At 38.5% G+C, this 24,421-nt stretch overlaps 1 protein-coding gene and 1 non-coding gene across 2 annotated transcripts in view; one reads left to right on the top strand and one right to left on the bottom strand.

The window, feature by feature from the left end:
• FANCM (Fanconi anemia complementation group M) overlaps positions 1-24,421 on the bottom strand; it is a 75,127-nt gene that overhangs the window by 12,017 nt on the left and 38,689 nt on the right. The window contains 8 exon segments of the mRNA XM_014457602.2: positions 1,258-1,414; positions 3,431-3,559; positions 6,701-6,769; positions 6,872-6,963; positions 13,028-14,163; positions 14,165-14,922; positions 20,183-20,338; positions 21,887-22,044. Of these exon segments, the coding sequence (XP_014313088.1) occupies positions 1,258-1,414; positions 3,431-3,559; positions 6,701-6,769; positions 6,872-6,963; positions 13,028-14,163; positions 14,165-14,922; positions 20,183-20,338; positions 21,887-22,044 (2,655 nt within the window).
• On the top strand, positions 20,752-20,858 carry LOC111826462. Its single transcript, XR_002829786.1, has one exon. It is a non-coding gene; the product is annotated as a U6 spliceosomal RNA (small nuclear RNA).

Genomic DNA, 24,421 nt, shown 5'->3' with positions numbered 1-24,421 from the left:
GAGCATAGTCCCAATTCACCAAGGTTGTGGGTTCAATCTCTGGTCAGGACACATACAAGAAACAACCAATGAATGCATAAGTAAGTGGAACAACAAATCAATCTCTCTCTAAAATCAATTTAAGCCCGGCTAGTGTGGCTCAGTGGTTGAGTGTCGACCCATGAACTAGGAGGTCACAGTTCAATTCCCAGTCAGGGCACAAGCCCAGATTGCAGGCTCAATACCCAGTAGGGGGCATGGGGAGGCAGCCGATCAATGATTCTCATCATTGATGTTTTTATCTCCTCTCCCTTCCTCTCTCTAAAATCAATAAAAATACATTTTAAATAAATTAATTAATTAATTAAAATCAATTTTTAAAACTGATTAAAAAATAAAGGCATGGACCTCGGGAAACTTTGCTGTCTTAAATTATATCAGGAATTACAAGAGCAGAATAAGTGGCAAGATCTGTAAAAGATCAAAACACTGAGAAGCCCAACAGAATCTTTCTCATTTCAGTTATAGCCCATCTGAATCATCTTCTTCTTCTTCTTCTTTTTTTTTTTTTCATCTTCTTTTAATGTATTGTGTATAAGATCTGCTCCAGCACTGTTTGGAGAGAGTATTTACCAAAAGTAATCTCCCCTCCTTGGTAAATTTAACAAAGTGAGCTTTGTGCCTCAGCTGGTTTGCACAATCCATATTGCTAACCTCTTCATCTCCTTTGGAGTTTGATGAAGTGTCACCTTGTCAATGAGGTCTACCCTCCATACCTTATATAAAATTACAGCTTGTCCAGTATTAATCCTCCAAACCCCTGCAAATCCTCAACTTACTCAACTTACTCCATTTTTTCATTTCTCTATAAATTTTTCATCTCATACTAAATAATTTAGTTATTATGTGTATTGTTTCTCTCCTTCCATTCAAACATTAAAGGCAGAGATTTTTGTCCATTTTGTTCACTAATATAGCTTCCTCAAGAATGTTACATAGTACTAGTCACAATAGGAACTACATACTTGTTATATAAACATTTGATACTGGGTCAGCCAGGTTGCTCTGGAGATAAATAATCAAATTAGCAAAAGCCTATAAATAACCAAATCTAAAATAAAGCAAATATTATAGAATTTGAATGAAAATGACCAAATATTTCAGTCATACCAAATTTAATTCCCTTTAAAGTCAAGGTTATTTGAAAAGTAACTAAAATATTTAACTAAAACCACATTAAAAGCATTGAAAATTAAAAGAAAAAGAAGCATCATTTACCATTTATGGCCTGTGAAAGTTGAGTCTCATCATTTAAGAATTCAAGTAATGAGGAATCTTTTTCATTTTCAGAATCATCATTTTCATCTGATGAAACACATTCTGCATCCTCTTGGGAAAGTTCTGCTTGATCATCTAAAAACTTCCTAGCTACAAGCTAAGACAAATTAGAAAACAAGATGATACTGATGAGAAAATCATTTACTTTCCTTAAGTAATTGGAAATACTTCTGGAAAATGAATTTCTTCCCAATGCTTTTTAAGACAAAAAATAAAAACAGAAAACTGCAAGAAGATTTGATAAAGTAGCATAGCTATTTAAATTTCTTCTGATAATTCTTATAAGTAAAATAAGTACAAGTCAGCATTTCAGCTTATTGAATGTTTTTCTTTTACTAATAAGCATAAAGTTTCCTGACAAGTCTTACAGTTATTTTAATTTTTGCCACAAAAGGACTGATCAGAAAAAAAAAGGTGCTAAGAATTATTTTCCAAGGATTTAAATATTGGATAGAGATAAGAAAAACAATATATATGATTGTTTAGCACATCAACCCAATATGCCAAGATTGCGGTTTGACCCTGGTCAGAGCATATACAAGAATCAAGCAACGAATGCATTAAATAAGTGGAAAAACAAATCAATGTTTCTCTTCCCCCCTCTCTCTCTCAAAATCAATAAATAAAATAAAATTTAAAAAAACAGCAAGTACTCTAAAACTCAAATTTCTGTCTCAGATTTTCTTCAATTTGAATCTTAAATTCTCAACACACTAGTTTCTTCATTTAGCCACTCAAAATAACTCAACACTGCATGATAGTTTCAAAACACAAAAGTACTTTTTAAATTGGAATTGAGATTTTAATTCCAATTAAAAAAGTAGGGTAAAAATATATTTTTACTTTGGGATTTTTTTCTATAGAGAAATTATAGAGTCCTGACTGGCATGGCTCAGAGGTTACAGCGTTGGTCTGCACACCAAAGGGTTTCAGGTTCGATTCTGGTCAAGGACACGTACATGGATTATATAGGTTTGATGCCGGTTGGGGGTGTGCAAAAGATAACCAAAGATGTGTCTCTTTCAACACTGATGTTTCTCTCTCCCTCTCACCCTCTCCTTTCCCATTCTTTCTAAAAATCAATGGAAAAATTATCCTCAGGCCTAGCCAGCGTGGCTCAGTGGTTGAGGATCAACCTATGAACCGGGAGGTCAGGGTTCAATTCCTGGTCAGGGCACATGCCCAGGTTGTGGCCTCCATCCCTAGGGGGTGTGCAGGGAGTAGCTGATCAATTATTCTCTCTCATTCCTCTCCTTTCCTCTTTGAAATAAATAAAAATATATTTAAAAATATAGATCCTCAGGTAAGGGTTAAAAAAAAGAAATTATAGAGAGAAGTTTACTTCTGTATAAAATCTAATGTTCTTTAAATACATATCCTATATAATAAAAGGCTAATGTGCAAACAAACCAAATGGTGGAACAACTGGAACAACCGAACAACTGGTCGCTATGACATGCGTTGATCACCAGGGGCGTGTGTGGAACATGGTGGGCATTGGCCACGGTGGGATGGTGGAGCAGGTGAGCAGAGGCACCAGACCAAAGTGGGGCATTGATCACTGTCATCAGGGCGAGCCTCTGGTGGTTACTGAAAAGTCTTTGTTCCCACACGCCGCAGTCCCGCCTAGCACTCGCACCTGCTGCTGGCACTGGCCCCACTCGCACCCACTGCCAGCGCTGGCCCTGCTTGCACCCACAGCCGGCGCTGGAGCCACTGCTCGCACCCGCTGCCGGTGCCTGGCGCCGGTCCCAATCACTCGGTGCCATCTGTGGGTGCGAGCGACACTGCTGGCTCTGATCGCCCCTGAGTGATTCTCCACCTCCCCCTGCCGCCGCTCCCACCCACTGATGGTGCCAGCCCCGCTGGCAGCCACTGCTGGCACTGGCCCCAATCGCTGCACGTCAGCACATGGGAGTGGCAGCAGCGGGAGTGGGGCTGCCAGCAGACAGGGGACCGGGGGCGCGGCAGGAGGGGCTGGACAGGGGTGCGAAAGATGGGCCAAGACCCGCCCTTGTGCCTACCACAGCCTCGTGGCCCACAGTTCCTTTCAAGGTGCATGAATTTGTGCACTGGGCCCCTAGTATAGTAAAACAAACTAAAAAACGTTTACCTTCAGATGACTCGGTCTCTTTTGGACTTTGGTGCTTCTTTTGGAATTCATGTTACAATCCTTGAAGTCTTCTAATTGTGAGTGTTGGTCAGGAATATCTTCACTTTCATCACTAGATGACAATTCTAACTATAATTCAATAAAATTATTGCATAAGAAAATATAATTGGGTTATTATATCTTAACTAAAGGTCCGGTGCACAAAAATTTGTGCACTTGTGGGGTGGTGTCCCTCAGCTCGGCCTGTGCCCTCTCACAGTCTGGGAGCCCTCAGGGGATGACCACCTGCTGGCTTAGGCCTGCTCCCCGGGGGATTGGGCCTAAGCTGGCAATCAGACATCCCTCTGGCAGCCCGGCAGCCCTCGGGGGATGTCCACTTGCCAGCGGGGACCAGGCCTAAGCTGCAGTTGGACAATCTTAGCGCTGCTGAGGAGGCAGGAGAGGCTCCCACCACCACCACTGTACTGGCAGCCATCAGCTTGGCTTGTGGCTGAGCAGAGCTCCCCCATGTGGGAGTGCACAGACCACCAGAGGGCAACTCTTGCATTGAGCGTCTGCCCCCTGGTGGTCAGTGTGTGTCATAGTGACCAGTCATTCCCAGTCTTTCTGCTGTTAGGGTCAGTTTGCATATTACCCTTTTACTATATAGGATAGAGGCCTGGTGCACGGGTGGGGGCTGGCTGGTTTGCCCTGAAGGGTGTCCTGGATCAGGGTGGGGGTCCCGCTGGGTGCCTGGCCAGTCTGGGTGAGGGACTGAGGGCCGTTTTCAGGCTGGCCGGCAACTGAAGCTCCCAGCCTCTCCTTTTTTTCTTTTTTTTAATTCTGGGATTTATTTACCTTCTATAATTGAAACTTTGTTGCCGTTAACTGGAGCTAAGAGCTGGGCTCCTGCTCGCTCCAGCTCTGTGGCCACGGCCTAGCTTCTATAATTGAAACTTTGTTGCTTTCGGAGCTCAGAGCCGGGCCGCGGCAGGCGGAGAACCTTGACGACTTCCTCCATCACTGGAGCAAGCAAGCCTCCTGCTCACTTCAGCTGCGTGGCAGCTGGCCGCCATCTTGGTTGGGTTAATTTGCATATCTTGCTGATTAGCCAATGGGAGGCATAGCGAAGGTACGGTCAATTACCATGTTTGTCTATTATTAAATAGGATTTCCTAATCTCAAAGGATGTTGCTTTTATTTTCTTTTTTAAAGTTGGCCTAACATTTTCTTGTTAGAAAAATAAAATACTCTCACAACCCAGAGCCCTGTTACAAATACATAATACTTAAGAATTTATAAGTACTAAAATACTAAATTAGGCAATATATGTAATACTATTATAACATTCATTCAATTACATCAAATGTATCTGATGAAAACTTGTTTCCTTTAGAAGATCCTGAGGACTTCACAAAATATAATCTATATATATAAAAGCCTAAGTGACCATTATGATGAAATGACTGGAACGACAGGTCGCTATGACACGCACTGACCACCAGGGGGCAGACGCTCAACGCAAGAGCTGCCTCCAGCCTGCAAACCCCGATCGCTGATGGGGCCTGCCAGCCAACCTCCCGGCCCCTCCCCCTGGCCAGCAGGGCCCCCGGGCTGGGACGAGGAACCAGGGGTAGGTGGTGGCGGATGCGGCCCCTTTCCCAGGGGGGCTGGCTCCCTCCTCAGGGCCGGTGGCCAACCTCCCGGGTCTCTCCCCCCAGATGCAGGCTCTGATCGCCCCGGTGCCCGCCCACTACAGTGGTGGTTGGCGATCACCTGATCGAGGCCTGCTGGCCAACCTCCTGGGTCCCTCCCCCGACTGCCAAATCTGGGGCTGAGCCCTGGGCTGGGACAAGGAACTGGGGGTGGGTGGCGGCGAGGGAAGGAGGAGGCGGGGAGGCAGGGAACCTGATCGGCTGTGATCGCTGGCCAGACCTAGGGACCCCACCCATGCACAAATTTCATGCATCGGGCCTCTAGTTAGGTCTATAAATACAGGTATCAAAATCAGTTCAAACATACAGGAGTCCTTTCAAACCAAAGAACTACTATAAGAAAAACAAATTTTGACTAGGGAGGCCTATCACTGTATCTTTTACAGAATAATATAAAACTAATCAAAAGACTCAAAAAAAGTTTATCAATAACATTTCAATTAAAAGGAATAATTTTAGTTTAAAATGGATTCATTACATTATCAATGTTTTAATTCATCTCTGATAAATCAATTAAAGTGACTTTTTCTTTTTTTATATAAGTATAAAAGTGACTTTTCTTGTTTTATATAAGTATAAAATTTAATATGAACGGATTGTATTTTTAATTAATTTTGCATAAAGTATCCTAGATTTCATTAGCGAATTAAAACACACAAGATTTCCTAATCTCAAAATTTAGTTACCAGCTATAAACTGATGACAAATGAATTTCATTAGCTATAAGACCTGCCTCCTACCCAAACTTCATATTCATAGTCACCAATGCTTGCCAGACACTGACACTTCACTATCAAACAAAAAACCTCAAACTCAAACATGTTCCACTGAACTCAATTCTTTCTTGTCTTCTCTAGGTTTATGACACATTTGCCAAAGAGCCCAAGCCAAACACCAGAGTCATACTGGACTCCTTCCTTTCCTCCTTTCAAACCATTCAGTAAGCAAATGAAAGAATAAGGCCTTCTAAAAACGGATCCAAATTTTTCTCCGTTTTCACTTCCTGGCACTCCTTGTAGAACAGTCCATTTAATAAAGAGATGCTGTTTCCAGCTGTGTCATTCTTCAAGCTCTGTTGACAATGCCTTCCCCTTCCCCTTCTCTTGCTTAAGGCCACATATGCTTAAGATTTAATAAGGTTTTAACTTCAAGAAGCTTGACACAGTTCCCAAAGTCTAAGGGGTTCTCTTTTCTTATCATTCGACTTAAAAGATTATATTAAAATTATCCATTTCCTTATCTTTCTCTCCTAATAGATTGTAGGTGACTTAAGACAGTTCCAGGATATAATTATTATAGTATCTCCAGCATCTCGCATAGTAGATACACAGTAAGTATTTAATGAACATCTGCTGAATTGCTAACATGTATTGACAAAAGTAGAAATCATTTTTAAAACAAGTATAAAATTAAAATAGAAATTCTAATCACATAGTATTTATTATCCATTTTTCTCTAACTACATTCCTGTAAGATCATATGTACTTATGTTCACCTATACACATATTATTTTTGTAATATTTATTCTAATTGAATTACTATGCATTATCTATACATCATCTGTTTATATACTTACTTTCTTTGGAGGAACCCTGCGCTTTTTTACAGCATGAAGTGGAGAATCATTTTCACTATATTTCTGATCCTAGATAAATAGATAAAGTAAAGGGTAAAAATAATAAAAAGACATAAGGAGGAAGAAAAAGCCTGTATATGGTCACATCATTGTAATTACTGAATTACTCACCTCTGGGGATTCTAAAACATTTCCTTTTGCTTTTTTACTCTTTCTTCGGAAAATCTCATCACCTTCACTTTCATTGCTTGTTAATTGTTCATCTATAAAATTTATTTAAAAATAATGAATCTGGTCAATAGATTTAAGTTTATCCAACCACAACTATCTATTTTATTGATGGGTAAATAAGAATTGTTTCTGTCACTCTCAAAAAAAGATAGCTTTACAAAGTTTGGCAAAAAAAAAAAAAAAAATCAGCATGAGAAGAGACCAAAAAATAAATAAAATAAATAAAACAGTACCAGTAAGAAAATTAAGAGATGATAACTCTTGCTAATAAACATATTTGACTCAGGTTCATTTTTTAAAAATATAACTGAAAAGAGGCCAGAATAGTGTAAAACATAATTCTATTAGTCGATGGTTTTAGAATTCATCTCTAAAATCTATGATAGTCTTCCTGCCTTTTTATCTTATTCTTTCTAGTTGAACAAGATAAAGCAAGAAAATGCAAGCTATAAAACAATATATAAAGACCTTTTATGTATGTATGTATCATATATATGTACATATTCATATGTTTTTGTGCACAAGCATGAAATTAAACATTGGTAAGATATCAGCAAAATGTTGTAACTAAAACAACTTATCTGGGGGAATGAAAAGATTGCCAAAAAACAAAAAACAGCCCGAGCCAGTTTGGCCCAGTTGATAGAGCATCGGCCTGCGGACTGAAGGGTCCCAGGTCCGATTCCAGCCAAGGGCAAATGCCCGGGTTGCGTGTTCGATCCCCAGAAGGGGTAGTGCAGGAGGCAGCCGATCAATGATTCTCTCTCATTATTGATGTTTCTATCTCTCTATCCCTCTCCCTTCCTCTCTGAAGTAAAAAAACAAAACAAAAAAATTCTTATGTATGAAATAGAAGCTTCAAATATTCAGGTACTTAAACCAAAGCTTTAAGTATGTCTTTTCATAAAATTTTGAAGACACTTCTTTGTGTCTTTATGAAACCTACTGTAAGAGCCTTATTGTTGTTTTAAGATACATTCATAAATTATTTGATATATTTCCCCTTCAAGAGGAAAGTCAGAATTCCTCTCCCCTTAAGTGTAGGGCAGACTTAGTCACTTGCTTCTAACAAAAGAATGAAAATGAAGGTGCCTTACTTCAGAATCTAGGTCATAAAAGTGATTGCAACCTCATCCTTGCTCTCTCTATATATCACTCACTCTGGAGGAATGCTACATTATCTATATATGTAACAGCCTAAGTGGCCGTCCGACCTTTCGACTGGTAGCTATGATGTGCAATGACTACCAGGGGGCAGATGCTCCAACCTACAGCTATGATGTACACTGACCACCAGGGGGCAGATGCTCAACACAGGAGCTGCCCAGTGACAGCAACTTTTCGAAGTACCCTCTCACACTCCGGGACCCTTCCGGGGATGTCAGACTGCTGGTTTTAGCCCAATCCCCGCAGGCCAGGCCGAGGGACCCCACCTGTTGGAAGGATCCCGTTCACTCTGCAGACGCCCTTCGAGCCCTAGCGCCGCCCCAGGTGTGGCCAGCTGGGGAGAGACCGTGGGAGGTTGGCACCAGGGCATGTCTGGCCCATCTCGCCCAGTCCCGCCCCACTGGCCACTTTCTAATTAATTTCCTTTCAATGTGCATGAATCGGTGCACCAGGCCTCTAGTAAGAAAATAAGAAGAAACCCTATGGCCCTGACCGGTGTGACTCAGTTGGTTGAGCGTCATCCTGTGCACCAAAAGGTTGATGGTTCAATTCCCAGTCAGGGCTCATACCCACGTTTCGGGTTTGATCCCTGGTGGGGGTGCATGTGGGAGGCAGCCATTCGATGTTTCTCTCTCACATTGATGTTTCTCTCTATCTCCCTCCCTCTCTCTCTAAAAACACAGTTTAAAAAAAATCCTATGGAGCCCTAGCGATTTGACTCAGTGGATAGAGCATTGGCCTGCAGACTGAAGGGTACTGGGTTCAGTTCCGGTCAAGGGCACATGCCTGGGTTGCGGGCTCAATCCCCAGTAGGGGGCATGCAGGAGGCAGCCAATCAGTGATTCTCTCTCATCATCGATGTTTCCTTCTCTCTCTCCCTTTCCTTTCCTCTCTGAAATCAATAAAAATATATTTTAAGAGAAAATCCTATGGAGAGGCCCATGTGGTAAGAAACTGAGGCCTCCCACCAAGAGCAATGTGATCCTCCAAGCTTATCCAAGCCTTCAGATAACTCCATCCCTGACCAACGTCTTGATTGCAACTCCATGAAATATCCTGAGCCAAAACCACTCACTAAGCCACTCGTGAATTTCTGGTCTACAGAAATATGTTTGTTGTTTTAAGCCATTAAATTGGGAGTTGGGTGGGATAATTTGTTATGCGCAATAGAGAAATAATACAGGTTGCAGTACCTGGAAACAGTGGATTGCCATACAAAATAACTAAACAATGTAAGGAACTTTAGAACTAGATTAGGGGCAGAAGCTTGAAAGAACTTTTGAGAAGAGTTTTGGTGAAAGCTTAAAGAGACTCAAAGGAATTGTTTATAGCAACAATTTCTAGGAAGATCAATGGCTACGTGTGGGAGGTTAAAGTAAGGAAAATCTTATTGGAAATTGGAGGAAAGAGAATCCTGTATGTGATGCCAGAAAGTTTAGCAACCTTTCAGTAACACAGAAAGTAGAAAACGTGCCTAATGAATGAGGTGATCTAGCTAAGGAAATTTCTAGATAAAATGTTTAAGGTGTCATCTGTGCTTCTTGCTGTTAAAGTAAATTACAAGAGGAGAGAGAGAAGCTAAAGAAAGGACTATTAAATGTGAAACAAACTTGCTGGCTTTTGAAAATTCCCAGCTTCTTGAGCTGGCAAACCATGTTACTAGTAAACTAAGAAATCTTCCAGGCAAAGATATAATTTAGAGGATTGCCAGGAAAATACTGTTCAGATACAGCTGAGGATATAACTGTATACAGTAGATCCTCGGGTTACGTCGGAGATCCGTTCCTACGGCGCGTTTTGCCGTAAGTCAGAACCTACCTACATAAGCACCTACATCACTCACATGGAGCACATACACAGCAGTAATGAAGTGAAACAGTAAAAAAATTTAAAAGAAAAATAACAATTCCTGACCTTTACTTGTGGTAAATAATAAAAAACATAAAGTACATATGTACATACGTCGAATTTTTTTTTTAAATATATTTTATTGAATTTTTACAGAGAGGAAGGGAGAGAGATAGGAAGTTAGAAACATCGATGAGAGAGAAACATCGACCAGCTGCCTCCTGCACATCTCCCACCGGGGATGTGCCCGCAACCCAGGTACATGCCCTTGACCGGAATCGAACCCGGGACCTTTCAGTCCGCAGGCCGACGCTCTATCCACTGAGCCAAACCGGTTTTGGCTGAAATGATGAAACTTTAAATAAATGGGAGATGGCGGCGTAACCACAAAACGAAGTACATCGAGTCTGACATAACCCGAGGACTGTCTGTATGCTTTAAGACCTAAGATCAAAAGTGGTGCCTCAGAGTACCACTCAGTCAGATAAAAAGCCCTCTAAACTCTTTGGAATGTTTATCACAGATACTCTCAGATAGATCTCCTAAGATTAAAGAACTACAGATAGTCCTAAGGTTACATTAGACTCGACTTACATCAGTTCCTGGTTACGTCACCATCTCCCATTTATTTATATATAAAAAAAAGTGCCGTCATTTCGACATATGTACATATGTTCTTTATGTTTATTATTTATTTACCACAAGCAAAGATCAGGAATTGTTATCTTTCTTTTAAATTTTTTTTTACTGTTTCACTTCCTTACTGCTGTGTATGTGCTCCATGTGAGTGACGTAGGTGCTTATGTAGGTGGGTTCCAATTTATGGCGAAATGCATTACGTCGCGCCGTAGGAACGGATCTCCGACATAACCCAAGGACCTACTGTATCTCTAGACATCTCAGCAGAAACCCAAGGTAGAACACCTAGCTCCAAAAGATTTGTGGGCAAGCTAGTGTCTAATGCAGTGGTTCTCAACCTTCCTAATGCCGCGACCCGTTAATACAGTTCCTCATGTTGTGGTGACCCCCAACCATAAAATTATTTTCGTTGCTACTTCATAACTGTAATTTTGCTACTGTTATGAATCGTAATGTAAATATCTGATATGCAGAATGTATTTTCATTGTTCGCGACCCACAGGTTGAGAACCGCTGGTCTAATGGAATGAATCCCAATAAGATTCACAAGAAATCCAAAAATTTGTGAGAATTATATGGGAAGAAACACAGCCAGCTACAACTAAAAGGGGCAGAGACAGAACAAAATAGAAAGAGGGCTTTGGATTCCCAAATTTTTACTGAAAGAAAGTATGCAGAGAAAACTCCACAGGAGCTGTCTGTGAAAAAGGATGCTCCAAGCATCCAGAGAACAAAGAACCATGGAGAATTATTACCAGGCTTTGAATCTTAATCAAAGAACTTCTAATCCCACTTCTGCTGGATTTTAGAGTTGCTATGGAATAGAGATCCCTGTGTGCCTCTATCTCCCCTCCCCACGTTGAACAACCCATCTTGAAAGCAGAGTATCTATGCCCAGTCAAGACTTCAGATAGCTGCAACCACAGGTGAAATCTGGATTATAATCTCATGAGAAATCCTATTCTAAACCACCCAATTAAGAAACTCGTGAATTCCTAAACTATAGAAACTGTGAGATGAATGTTTATTTCAGTCCACTAAATTTCGGGGCGTAATGTGTTACACAGTAATAAAAAACTAACACAGCTGGTGTGGCTCAGTGGTTGAATGTTGATCCAGGAACCAAAAGGTCACTGTTCGATTCCTGGTCAGTGCACATGCCTGGGTTGAGGGCTCAATCCCCAGTGGGGGCTGTTCAGGAAGCAGCTGATCTTGATTGATGATGTTTCTCTCTCATCAACGTTTCTCTCTCTCTATCCCTCTCCCTTCTTCTCTCTCTAAAAATCAATAAAAACATTAAAAAAAATTTTTTAAATATATTTTATTGATTTTTTAAAAAAATATATTTTATTGATTTTTTACAGAGAGGAAGGGAGAGGGATAGAGAGTCAGAAACATCGATGAGAGAGAAACATCGACCAGCTGCCTCCTGCACACCCCCCACTGGGGATGTGCCCGCAACCAAGGTACATGCCCTTGACCGGAATCAAACCTGGGACCTTTCAGTCCGCAGGCCGACGCTCTATCCACTGAGTCAAACCAGTCAGGGCTAAAAAATATTTTTTTAAAAAAGAAAGAAAACTAACATAAATTTACACAGTAAATTTCTCTTCATATCTATGACAATAAAACATCTACACAGACAGATAAACTTGAATAAATCCTTTTTACAAATGAGCACTCTATAATCCAACTTTTTCTTTTTTCATTATCTTCTAAGGCAGCTAGAATTAAATGCAGGACTCAGTTATAATAACCAAGTAATTCCAGAAGGCTTTCCTTTTAACTACAGCATCTATCACTGTATTTTCTTGTTTTTCTGTATCTGTATAGAATTAGCTCACAGAAATACAGATTCCCCAAGAGCTTCTGTGCTCTTATCTCAATCCTCCAATTAGTATTACTTCTCAACTATTTTGCTATATAAACCCTTTTCTTTACACTATCCCCTCAAAATCTTACACTTGCTTTCTTGTACTTTCCCCCACTATTTTATAACATCTAAATTCTCTTTTTATTACTTTCAACATATCCATATTCCCAAGGAGCCAAAATGAAAATTTACATGTAAAAATCTAATCTAATCCACTTCAACATTTTGACATTTTCTGTATCTCCTAAACATCCACTATCTTAATATTCCTTTAGTAGTTCTTTACACATTTTACTGGTATCTTTTCAAAAGTGTATGTCACACAATTGTTTGTTTTACAGTCAAAGGCTAGGGCCAAATCTTACACTTCTATATTTCACAGTGTAATACCTCTCCAATGGCATGCACGCCATAAATATATATGTAGATAAAATAATCAGTAAGCATCAACTTTAAAAATATAGAATACGTCAATTATCTAATTCAACACACCATAAACTGAGCAATTACATTTTGAAAAATTACAGAAGTTTATCTAGAGTAATTATTCTAGAAAGATGAAATCTTACCTCCAGCAGAATGACAGGATTGATGTAGATTGATTTGTTCCCCGTTTTTAGCCTTTTCTATAAAAAGTCCTGAATCATCAAAAGTTGAGTTCAATGTTTCTTTGAAACTTTGTGAATTTACTTTATTAGAATCTAGTGTCCTAGGCATTTCCTTTCTCCTTTTAGAGTTCAATGTGCTTGATTTATAAAGGGGTGTACTCATAACTTTTTCCCCAACTGGCAAAGAAAACTGAGAATAACCAGGCAACATAAATTGTTTATTGTTTGCTATACTCAATGAAAAATGTGAAGAAGTTGGACTCTGCTTATCTTCACTTGATGAGATAGTAATGGTTCTACTCCTAGAACTATCAACATGATCTCTTGTTATTACTGCTTGATTTGAAACATAACTTGCATCACTTATCTCCTTGATATCTAAACATCTTCCAGGTAGATCATCTAAAGTTTTATTCTTATTTGTATTTGATGCATGTTCTAATATTTCATCATCAGAATCTGGAATACAAAATCCTAAATCAAAGGTAACAGAAAATAAATCCTTAGAGCAGTCAAGAACATATTCATCACTCTTCAGTTTTTCCTCATGTACACCTGTCAAATCTTCATGAGATTTAGTATTAGTATCATAGATAATTTGATCTTGGGGTTCAGAATTATTTTCTAACAAAAGTTCATCAGAAATTAAGAACTGAGAAACCAGTGCCATTTTGTTTATACAAGTTTTGTCTGACACATGTAAAGATTTGCATTCATTATTTGAGGGAGAAAGGCTCATATCATTAAATTCTGTATTATCTTCTTCAAATAGTGGTAAACTCTCATCCTGATCTGTGAACAATACTTGAAGCCCATTGTTATCAACACCACAATTGTTTTCTTCATCTAAGTATTGTGGAGGGCCTGTGTTTATTTGAGTATGATTGTTGGTTACTAAAGTTTCATTTTCAACATCTTTACGTACTTTATCATCATAGTCACAGAAGCTGGGCTCATCAACAATCTTATTAGTTGTACTATAAAGGCAACTTTTTTCAGAAGGATGATTAATAAATTTAAGTGAATTCAATTCTAAATTCTGTTGAGAACTGACAGTTGCATGTGATATCAAACAGGTAGATTTATTGTTTTGTAAACTCTGTGCAGGGTGGGTAAAGCGAATTTTCAAGTGCAGAACCCTTAGTAATTTCATGTTCCAAAACTGAGAGTCCACTGAGAGGTGGAGGAGAATGAGATAAAAATCTCTCTACATTAACTAGTACCTCTTTTGTAAGTGAATAACAATTATAAAATTGGTCATCTGTTCCAGCTATAACAAGCTCTTCCTCCAATGGAAGAAATAAGCTATATAAAACAGATTTCTCATCACTGAAACTGTTATAACCAGAATCTAAAAAACTTCCAGTAAATGAATTAGTAGATTTATTTGTAATCTGACATTCTGTTAATAATCTACATGGCTGATTAACAACATTTTCATCAATAGCACATGTGGCAGCAACTTCATCTATATCTAATGCTCTTTTATCATTTAGGTCTACCTGAAAAATATTTTCAACAGAATTGCCATCAGTATCTAAAGAATCCATAGCATCATCATTATTTTCTTTTTTAGGCTGATCTTTTTTTCGTTTTTTAGAAGCTTTTTTCTTAAGAGAGACAATTTTAGTAGGTTTGATATGAGTCTGTTTAAAAATTTCAGCACATTCTTCATCAGATTCTGTCATTGAGAATAAATTGCCTTCATTTATATTTCTTATAAATGAATATTTCTTGTTAGTAGTAAAGGTGCCATTGGCAAGAAGATTAGATTTGTTCCTGGGAGCACTAAATGTTGAGCTAACATCTTCCATTTGTAAATAAGATTTAATTTCCAATTCATAGCTGCATTCTCCCTATAAAGAAATGAAAAGGTCACAAGAAAACAAAACAAGCCAATTCTAAGAGATGAGTTTTACTCTATGTTAAAATATTTCCCAAACAATATTATTCAAATGATTTTCTTATACCTTAAAAAATTATTTTGATAAATAAAATTATAAATGAAACGACTGTGAAATTAACATAAATTTCTTTAATCCATTAATATTTTTGTTTCCCCAGTACTTAATACATGGAAGACCCATGATAACTATTTGTAGAAAGAACAAATTTAGTGAATGCATAAAATAAGATTATAAACACTAAGTTTTTTCACTTCTAACATTTAATTGAACAATTATTCTAATTTCCTAAAAATACATACTTAAGAAATTAATATATATAAATGTAAAGCACATATCTATATGTTAAATTACTCTCCTTTTGAAAGTAAACTAAGAACAGCTTTTAGAACATCTGAAATGATACTTGTATGTGTACTATAGGTTAGAATAGACTATTTTATTTCCAGTTTTATTTTTTTAATTTATCTTTATTGTAAAAGTACTACAGATGTCCCCCCTTTTTTTCCCCATTCACCCTCTCCACCCCGCTCCCATGCCCCTCCCCAGGCCTTCACCACACTATTGTCTGTCTCCATGGGCTATGCTTATACGCATATAAGACTTTTGGTTAATCTCTCCCCACGCAACCCCCATCCCTGCCTTCTCTCTGAGAATCATCAGTCTGTTCCATGCTTCTATGTCTCTGGATCTATTTTGCTCATCGGTTTATTTTGTTCATTAGATTCCACATATGAGTATTTTTAAGAAATTTCCCAACCAAGAACTCTTATAGTGAATTTCTAAGTCACTATAATTTCTTAAATATCTCTAAGTTTAAAATGACAGTCCCCACCACTCCTGGCTCATCCTTCCCTCTTCCCCATGAAGGCTACTTTAATCATGATTCCTCTACTACTCAGGGACTTAGGCAATTAACTCTTCACTTTTTGAATAAATACAATAAATATTAATGTGAGGATGTCTGTTTCCCTGGTAGTGTATATGCTCCCCACTGACATAATATCTTTTTAAATGTTTTTATTAATTTTAGAGAGCAAGGGGGAGGAGAGAGACAGAAAGAAAAAGAGAGAGATATCAATCAGCTGTCTCCTGCATGCCCCCTACTGGGGATTAAGCACAAAACCTGGGCATATGCCCTGACTGGGAATCCAACCCATGACCCTTTGGTACAGGGGATGACACTCAACCCACTGAGAAACACTGGCCAGGGCTGACAAAATATTTTATCTGGCTTCTTCCCTGATGTAGCCGCAAGGCCAAGAACAGAACATGGTATATAGAGGACACTAAATAAATATGTGTTAATTTGATGACACAGGTTTTGCTGGTATTCACAACTAATTTATATATTTACATATACTATTCATGAATGATAACTAATAATAAAAAGAGCAGCTACAAGCTACTGAGTACTTACTATGTGCCATTAAAGTTCTAAATGGTTTATGCATATCAAGTCTTTTAATCCTACACCAACCATGTAAAGAAGGCATTAATATTATCCCCATTTTATAGATGAAACTGAGGCATAAAGAGGTTAAGTGTCTTACAAATGCACAATTAGTAAGAGGTAGTGTTTGGATTCTAACCCAGGCATTTTGGATTTCACTCTTGAATAGGTTCATCATTCTGACCCTCTCAAAGAATAATAATCAAGAAACTACTCAAGGAACCAACAATTCTCTAAACTACCACCAGGATATAAGAGGTATACCAAATAACCTATGTCACAGACAACATTTCAGTATATCTCATCTAACAGAAATCCTAAATTACAAAGTTTATATAAATCATTACATATATTAAAATTTACTCTGGTCATTAGAGGCCTACCAAATGCAATGAGTTTGACTGGTCAAAGACACAATGTGAGTGCCATGGATAAAATCCAAAATGAGTGATTCCCAGGCTTGTATTTAGGTTTTTCAGACTATTTGTTTCTCAATGGGAAAATGCTTATGAATAAATACAAGGGTTTATACAACTTTACTTCCACTGCCAAAGGAACTGCTCTAATTTTCACTGACTTTTAAAACCACACTTGAGACAACATGGTCTAATAAAGTTGAATTAGATCCAAAAGTAAAAAACTAGATCCCTTTTCCCAACCCAGGGTCATATAAACAACTAGAGGCCTAATGCACGAAATTCATGCAAGGGGCTTGGCCGCAGCCACCGCTGCCGCCACCGCCACGGCTTCATCCAGAAGGACGTCCGGTCTAATTAGCAAATTATGCTTTTATTATTATAGATATTACATTCTGCTTGTTTCTTGGTTCTTTAATGTAAGACCAAAATAAAGGATAGCTCCCTCTCCCTGACAAGGAATTTCAACTAATTTTAATTAAGTTGAAATTAATATATTACAATGTTGGTTAAAGTTAATTTACTTGAGAAGAACAGCATTACAAATTACATTTAATTGAAAACAGCAACTGCTGCCCTAGCCAGTTTGGCTCAGTGGATAAAGCGACAGTCTGCGAACTGAAGAGTCCAGGGTTTGATTCCGGTCAAGGGCACATGCCTGGGTTGCGGGCTCAGTCCCCAGTAGGGGGCATGCAGGAGGCAGCTAACCAATGATTCTCTCTCATCATTGATGTTTCAATCTCTCCCTTTCCCTTCCTCTCTGAAATCAATAAAGATATTTAAAAAAAAACACAACAACTGCTAAAGAGATTTTTGATAATTAAATTTCATTAATGTCTTAAAACATTATTGCAATGGCAGAAAAATCAAAGTGATGCAAATGGGAAGATTAGGATTAATTTACTCATATGTGCATACCTTGGATAAGATGTGGCCATCCACGTGTCAATTCTAAATGACCATTACAGGTAATAAAGTTAGAAGCCTAAAGCAAAGAGTGGCTGAAAGGATCCTGTTCCTATTCAAAATCTTCTGTGCTAGCATTTGTTATTGATAGGGGTGGGGGTGAGGGGGAATGGTGAGGCACTAGTAATGCTCATAGATATTATTAATCATGTCCTGTCTTGGTCAAAGAAAGTGGACCCTGACCTGGTTGCTGTGTTTGGAAACTGACCCTCCTCTGGGAGTTTGTCCCAGAAATGCTGTCCATTCTCCAATTCCAAGAATGGGATAAGCTGTTTGCCATGGTTAAAAGATTAACTACCTTGTCATTGGACTTCAAGATTCTGGGAGTGGACACACTGACCACATACTCTGCAGCCCTCATCCTGCTACACCCTCCCTGCTACACATAGCTTTTCTTCCCTATCCCTATGTAATGAGCCAACTGGTGGGAGATGTTAGAACAGTTTTTTAAGGTGCCATACCTGCTACTCTCTGCTACTGACAACTAGAATAAATAAATGCTCATAAAAGATTCAACCTTGTTATCTCTTTACAGGTTTAATGGCGACAGGCAGTAATGGACCCTTTGTGTCCAGTATCATTACCGGACTAAAGGGGTTTGTTTGCCTGTGAGCACCAAAGCCCAATAAGACACTAACAGGGATTTGCAGCAAAGACATAAGGGTTTATTTTTAGGAAGGGGCCGCCGCCCTGAGATAGGTGAGCTCCGCAATGTTTCCAGGCAATGGGTTATGTAGGGGAAACATCATTAATCATGATGATGAAGGGAGCTAGCCCTGGTCTCTAGGGTAGGAGTCATTGATCACTGCACCTGGTCCTGATGTCAGCCATGGTATCACTTCAGCTGGTTTTGCTGCTTTTCTGGGCCTGGAGCTGAAATATAACTGAGGCCTAGATGTTATCTCTACTTTGACTAAAATTCTGTCTCTGTAGTCATTAGTCCCGAAACTTTATTCCTAAGAGTATGTGATGCCAAGTCCTGAGGCCTCAATACTTAAGGGAGTAGACATGCAAGGAAGAAGTAGGCAGGTGAGTCAGCGTGCTGGGTGGGGCTAGTTTGAATCAAAAGTAAAAAAAAGGAGAACATTTCATATTAAAGGACTGAAGTTTCTGCGGGTTATGCAAGAAATTGACTGTCCAGGTCAAGATGAATATGTGAATGGCTGGGGAATGCTACAGAGCATTTTAAAATGGTGGCAAGTGAGCTTCAACTACAAATGCTCTGAACAAAGAAAAATATTTATAAAACATAGAAGCATGGAACAGACCATCAAACCTCAGAGAGAAGGCAGGGGAGGGTGGATGGGAAGAGATCAACCAAAGAACTTGTACGCATATATGCATAACCCATGGACACAGACAATAGGGTGTTGACTACCTGGGGTGGGGAGGTAGGCTAGAAGAGGTCAATGAGGAGAAAAGAGGGCATACTTTCAACAATAAAGATTTTTTTTAAAGTTTACTCTGGTCTATCAATATTTACAGATATTCCTCTAATTAATTCTACTTCTTCTATGACAGAAAACTGGTTCATTATTGAGATCACAAAGAGCTATATAGAAAAAAAATAGTCCACCTATCATTTATAATAAATACTAATTTCTAATTTTTTAAAATTGATTTGAGAGAGGGAAAGGGAGAGAAAGAGAGAGGGAGGGAGGGGGATGGGGGAGGGAGGGGGGAGAGAGAGAGAGAGAGAGAGAGAGAGAGAGAGAGAGAGACATCAATCATTTTGTCTGCTGAGCAGGGTCCAAACCCGCAAGCTGGGCATATGCCCTAACCAGGAATCGAACCACCGACCTTCCAGTGCATGGGATGATGCTCAACCAACTGAGCCACACTGGCCAAGGCAATACTTGTTTCTTATAATAATGACTTCAAATTAAGGAGAATAAAGATTAAGTATTCTAGTTTCATATCATACCAGCAAGAGAAAATTACAATAAAAACCTACCTCGCCAGATGGCGTGGCTCAGTGGTTAAGCATCAACATATGAACCAGGAGGTCAGGGCACATGCCCAGGTGGACCCCCAGTAGGCAGCCAATCAATGATTCTCTATCATTATTTTTTTTAATTTATTTTATTGATTTTTTACAGAGAGGAAGGGAGAAGGATAGAGAGTTAGAAACATCGATGAGAGAGAAACATCCATCAGCTGCCTCCTGCACACTCCCCACTGGGGATGTGCCCGCAACCAAGGTACATGCCCTTGACCGGAATCGAACCCGGGACCTTTGAGTCCGCAGGCCGATGCTCTGTCCACTGAGCCAAACTGGTTAGGGCTCTCTATCATTATTGATGTTTCTATCTCTCTCCCTCTCCCTTCCTCTCTGAAATCAATAAAATATATATTTTTTAATTATGAAAAAACCTACCTCTTCATGTCTCATTCCTTCTATCATTTGCATAATGCTTATAAAATGATGGCATCGATCTGAATGGTCAACTTGATATGTAGGAAAAGGATGATCTTGCCACAGTCTCCATTCAGATAGAGAGAGTTGACGAATTCCAATGGTTGGTTCTTGAGTCTTCATTAATGATTTTTAAAATAGTAAAAGGGATAAAAACACTCACAAACTGATGTTTAAAAAAACATTTAATACACAAATAATCAGCCTAACATAAATAGTATGAACTCATTTTGATACTTTCAACTAAAATCTCAGAAGAAAAAAAGAAAATAATTTTATAAAGTACAAAGCTGCCCTTTAAATACATTTTTAAAATAAATATTACATGAGTTACTAGTTGACCATATTCCTGTTTATGTAGTTCCATGCTGAGTAATATTTAAGAAAAATGTGTGGTTTCAAAACTGCTATTTATATCCAATAATCTAATAAGGAGGCATTCATAATCTCTCAGTGCTACTAATCCTAATTCTTCATGCCTGCTACCATTCCTCACTTTTCCAGTTAGTGAATAAAAAATACAAATCCTGGTGCTCGCTTCAGCAGCACATCTACTAAAACTGGAACGATGCAGAGGAGATTAGCATGGCCCCTGCACAAGGATGACATGCAAATTCATGAAGCATTTCATATTTTTAAACAATTAAGAATTTTAAAAAAAATCCTGAATAGCCATAATTTTCAAGCACTATATATCTTCTAAAAGGAATCTTTCCTGAGGTTGTTTTTCCAGCTTTTTGGGTACAAAAGTAACCTTTGACAAATTCCCTTGGCTTTCATTAAGTTCACTAATAATTTGTTCTTAAAACAAAATAGATCATAACATCCAAATAAAAGTTTCAAAACTGAAAATAAACACCAGTTTGTACACAGATGCTCATGATAGTATAATTTTATGTTAGTAACAGATTGAAAAGAATTCTAGCCCTGGCTGGGTAGCTCAGTTGATTAGAGCATCGTCCCAATACCCCAATGTTGCGGGTTTGACCCCCAGTCAGGGCACATACAAGAATCAACCAATAAATGCATAAATAAGTGGAATGAGTTGATGTTTCTCTCTCTCTCTCTCTCTCTCTCTCTCTCTCTCTCTCAAATACATTTTTAAAAGAAGGATTCTAAAACACAATAGGGAAACAGTCAAAGTATGGTATACTGCAGGGTAACATAACAATCATGTAAATTTTGCCTATACAGAAATGTCCATATGGCATAAAGTAATAAAGAAAAGGCAGAATAACCCATCCAGTGTAGCTCAATGGTTGAGTGTCAACCTATGAACCAGGAGGTCACAGTTTGATTCCTGGTCGGTGTACATGCCTGGGTTGCGGGCTCAGTCCCCAGTATGCAGGAGGCAGCCAATCAACAATTCTCTCTTATCATTGATGTTTCTCTCTCTCCATCTCCCTTCCTCCCTGAAATCAATAAAAATATATATTTTTAAAAAAGGCAGAACTTATATAAATATATTATTGTCATGTAAATATATATACACAATAAAGAATATAAGAAAATTAGAAATTTTACAAACTTGGAGTTTAATAATCTCTTAAAAACTATTTATATTCTTAAATTTTTAAGGTGCTATTCTGATCATGAACATTCTCCTTACTCCTAAAGCTACTGCATAATCACTATAAAGGACATCGGAAAACATGTTTCACTTACTGATCTGTTATCCTCATTTTGAAAACACAGAAACTGAACTTGAGGCAATGTTATTTCCTTAATTTCATCACTGTCTCTCAATCTATAAAGTCTGTTCCATAATTTAAATTCTTCTTCTGATAAGAACCAATCCTTCTTTGAGTTACTTTGTCTCAATCCTATAAAGTTAAAAAGTAATTGAAAAGAGGTTAAAAAAAATCTGCCAGACAAACACAAGATATACATAACTCTCTATCTACTCATCTCTGCTAAAACCACTGACTCTATTCATTAAAAATAGTATTCTTCCTATAACCACTCTAGTTATCACTTCCTACTTGTATATATCTCCTACACTTCTCTCACTTCTTTAAAAGAATTAGTGCACCCTTCTGTCTAGGAGTCCAGGAGCTAAACTTTGCTAATGACTTAATTAACAGAACAGAGTCAGATAGCTAGGGTCATTCCTGTCTTCTTTTGGACTTTCTCTATTTTGTTGTCTAAGACCTGACATGAAACAGTCAGATAACATACAAATAGAAACTAGTGTCATGATTCCATCATAACGTTATTAGAAAGGTAATCTGAAGCTTGGGATAGGGGGGACTCCAAAACAATAAAGGGTTTTTAGATGGCCTTAAATTAGGATTGTGGGATGGAGTAAAGGGTGGTGGAAAAGATCTACTGCTTTAAGAAAATAATGTAATAATATTATTTTTAAAAAACACAACAGAGTAAATTAGCCCTTTTGACTTCCATAATCTCTCTATAGGAAAATTAATTGCCAAGCTGGAAAGGATAAACAGTATAAAGCAGAAACTCCGGCCAAATACAGATGAGGGCAGAAATAAAATTTAGAAAGACTACTGAATTAGGAAACAGGAAACTTCTGTCTTAGCTATTCCCAAATAGTATAACAAGCTTTTATAAAATAAGGGGTTTGACATAAGTGCTCTCTCAGGTCCCTTTTAGATCTAACAATATGAACCTCTAAGACTTCTGAAATAGGAAGGTATTCAACTTTCCTAGTCACTTCAAATAAATTCCTCTAAGACCACATGAATTATATACTAATATATAGGACAATACATTTATACATACAATCTGGGCAAGATGAATCACTAACACTTGAAAACTCTGGAAAAATGGGGAAAAGTACAGAAAAATGAACATAAGCTAGTATCTCAATTTTTTAAAAATGACAGGTATTAGAATTTTACTAATATATATGACTAGAGGCCTGGTGCACGGATTCGTGCACCAGTGAGGTCCCTCGGCCTGGTCTTCGCCCTTTCGCAATTCGGGACCCCTCGGGTGATGTCAGACTGCTGGTTTTGGCCTGATCCCTGCTGCGCCTGCCGCTGCTGCTTGGTAACTGCCACAGAGGCGGGAGAGGCTTGCACCTCTGCAGCTGCGCTTGCCAGCCGCGAGCCCAGCATCTGGCGCCCACCGGTCAGCTGAGTGGCGCTCCCACTGTAGGAGTGCACTGACCACCAGAGGGCAGCTCCTGTGTTGAGTGTCTGCCCCCTGGTGGTCAGTGCGCATCATAGCGACCGGTCGACTGTTCGTTTGGTTGTTTAGGCTTTTATATAGATAGATTGCCTAACCACTAAGCTGTACACCCAAAACCAAAGCATAATGAAAAAAATTTTAAATAAGTAAAAATAACCCAGTTTATACTAAAAAAAAAAGTTGGTTAGAATGTCATCCCAATATGCCAAGGTTGTAGGTTTGATCCCCGGTCAGGGCACATAAAAGAATCAACCAACGAATACACAAATAAGTGGAACAATAATCTATGTTTCTCTCCCTTCCTCTCTCTAATCAATAAAAATAAAATTTAAAAATATTACAAAAAAATTTTACTAACAAAATTTTCCATCCATTCCAAGTAGCATTTTAGAAACAATTATTAAACATATGCTTAATTAACATTTATAAAAATACAAGAATAAGTTATGCCAACCCAATCAAGTTTTGATGCTATTATTAGTTTAATAAGCTCAAAAGAATTCAAAATACCTACCATCTTTTCATTTGAATAAAAAATTTGGCAAAGTCTTGTAAAATGACAAAAATATTCCTACTAAGTGGATTTGTATTAGGTTTAATAGGCATATCCAAAAAGCATTGATTAAGGGAAAGAACATTAAAAAATTTAAGTGAATCCAAAGCAGGTGACTAGGAAGGAGAGGACCTGGAAAACTCATGGTTTGAAACCTTGAGAGGTACTATCTTCAAACACATAAACAATTGCTACATCGGTAAACCAAGGATCCTAACTATTCTTTGTATCTAGAAGACAAAACTAAATCAATGTGAACAAGATGCAAAGACAGATTTTTCAACATAAGGAACTTTCTTCTATATAGAGCTGTTCAACAATGGAATGAACCATCATTAAAATAAACAAACAAACAAAAAAACTGCCCTAGCCGGTTTGGTTCAGTTGGTAGAGCATTGGACCAAGGACTAAAAGGCTGAGGGTTCGATTGCCAATCAAGGACAACGTGGTTACAGGCTCCATCCCTGGCCCTGGTCGGGGTGTGTGGTGAG

This window comes from Myotis lucifugus, unplaced genomic scaffold (genome assembly GCF_000147115.1).
Source record: "Myotis lucifugus unplaced genomic scaffold, Myoluc2.0 scaffold_81, whole genome shotgun sequence".
NCBI lineage: Eukaryota > Metazoa > Chordata > Mammalia > Chiroptera > Vespertilionidae > Myotis > Myotis lucifugus.
This window is presented reverse-complemented; position numbering and strand designations above follow the sequence as displayed.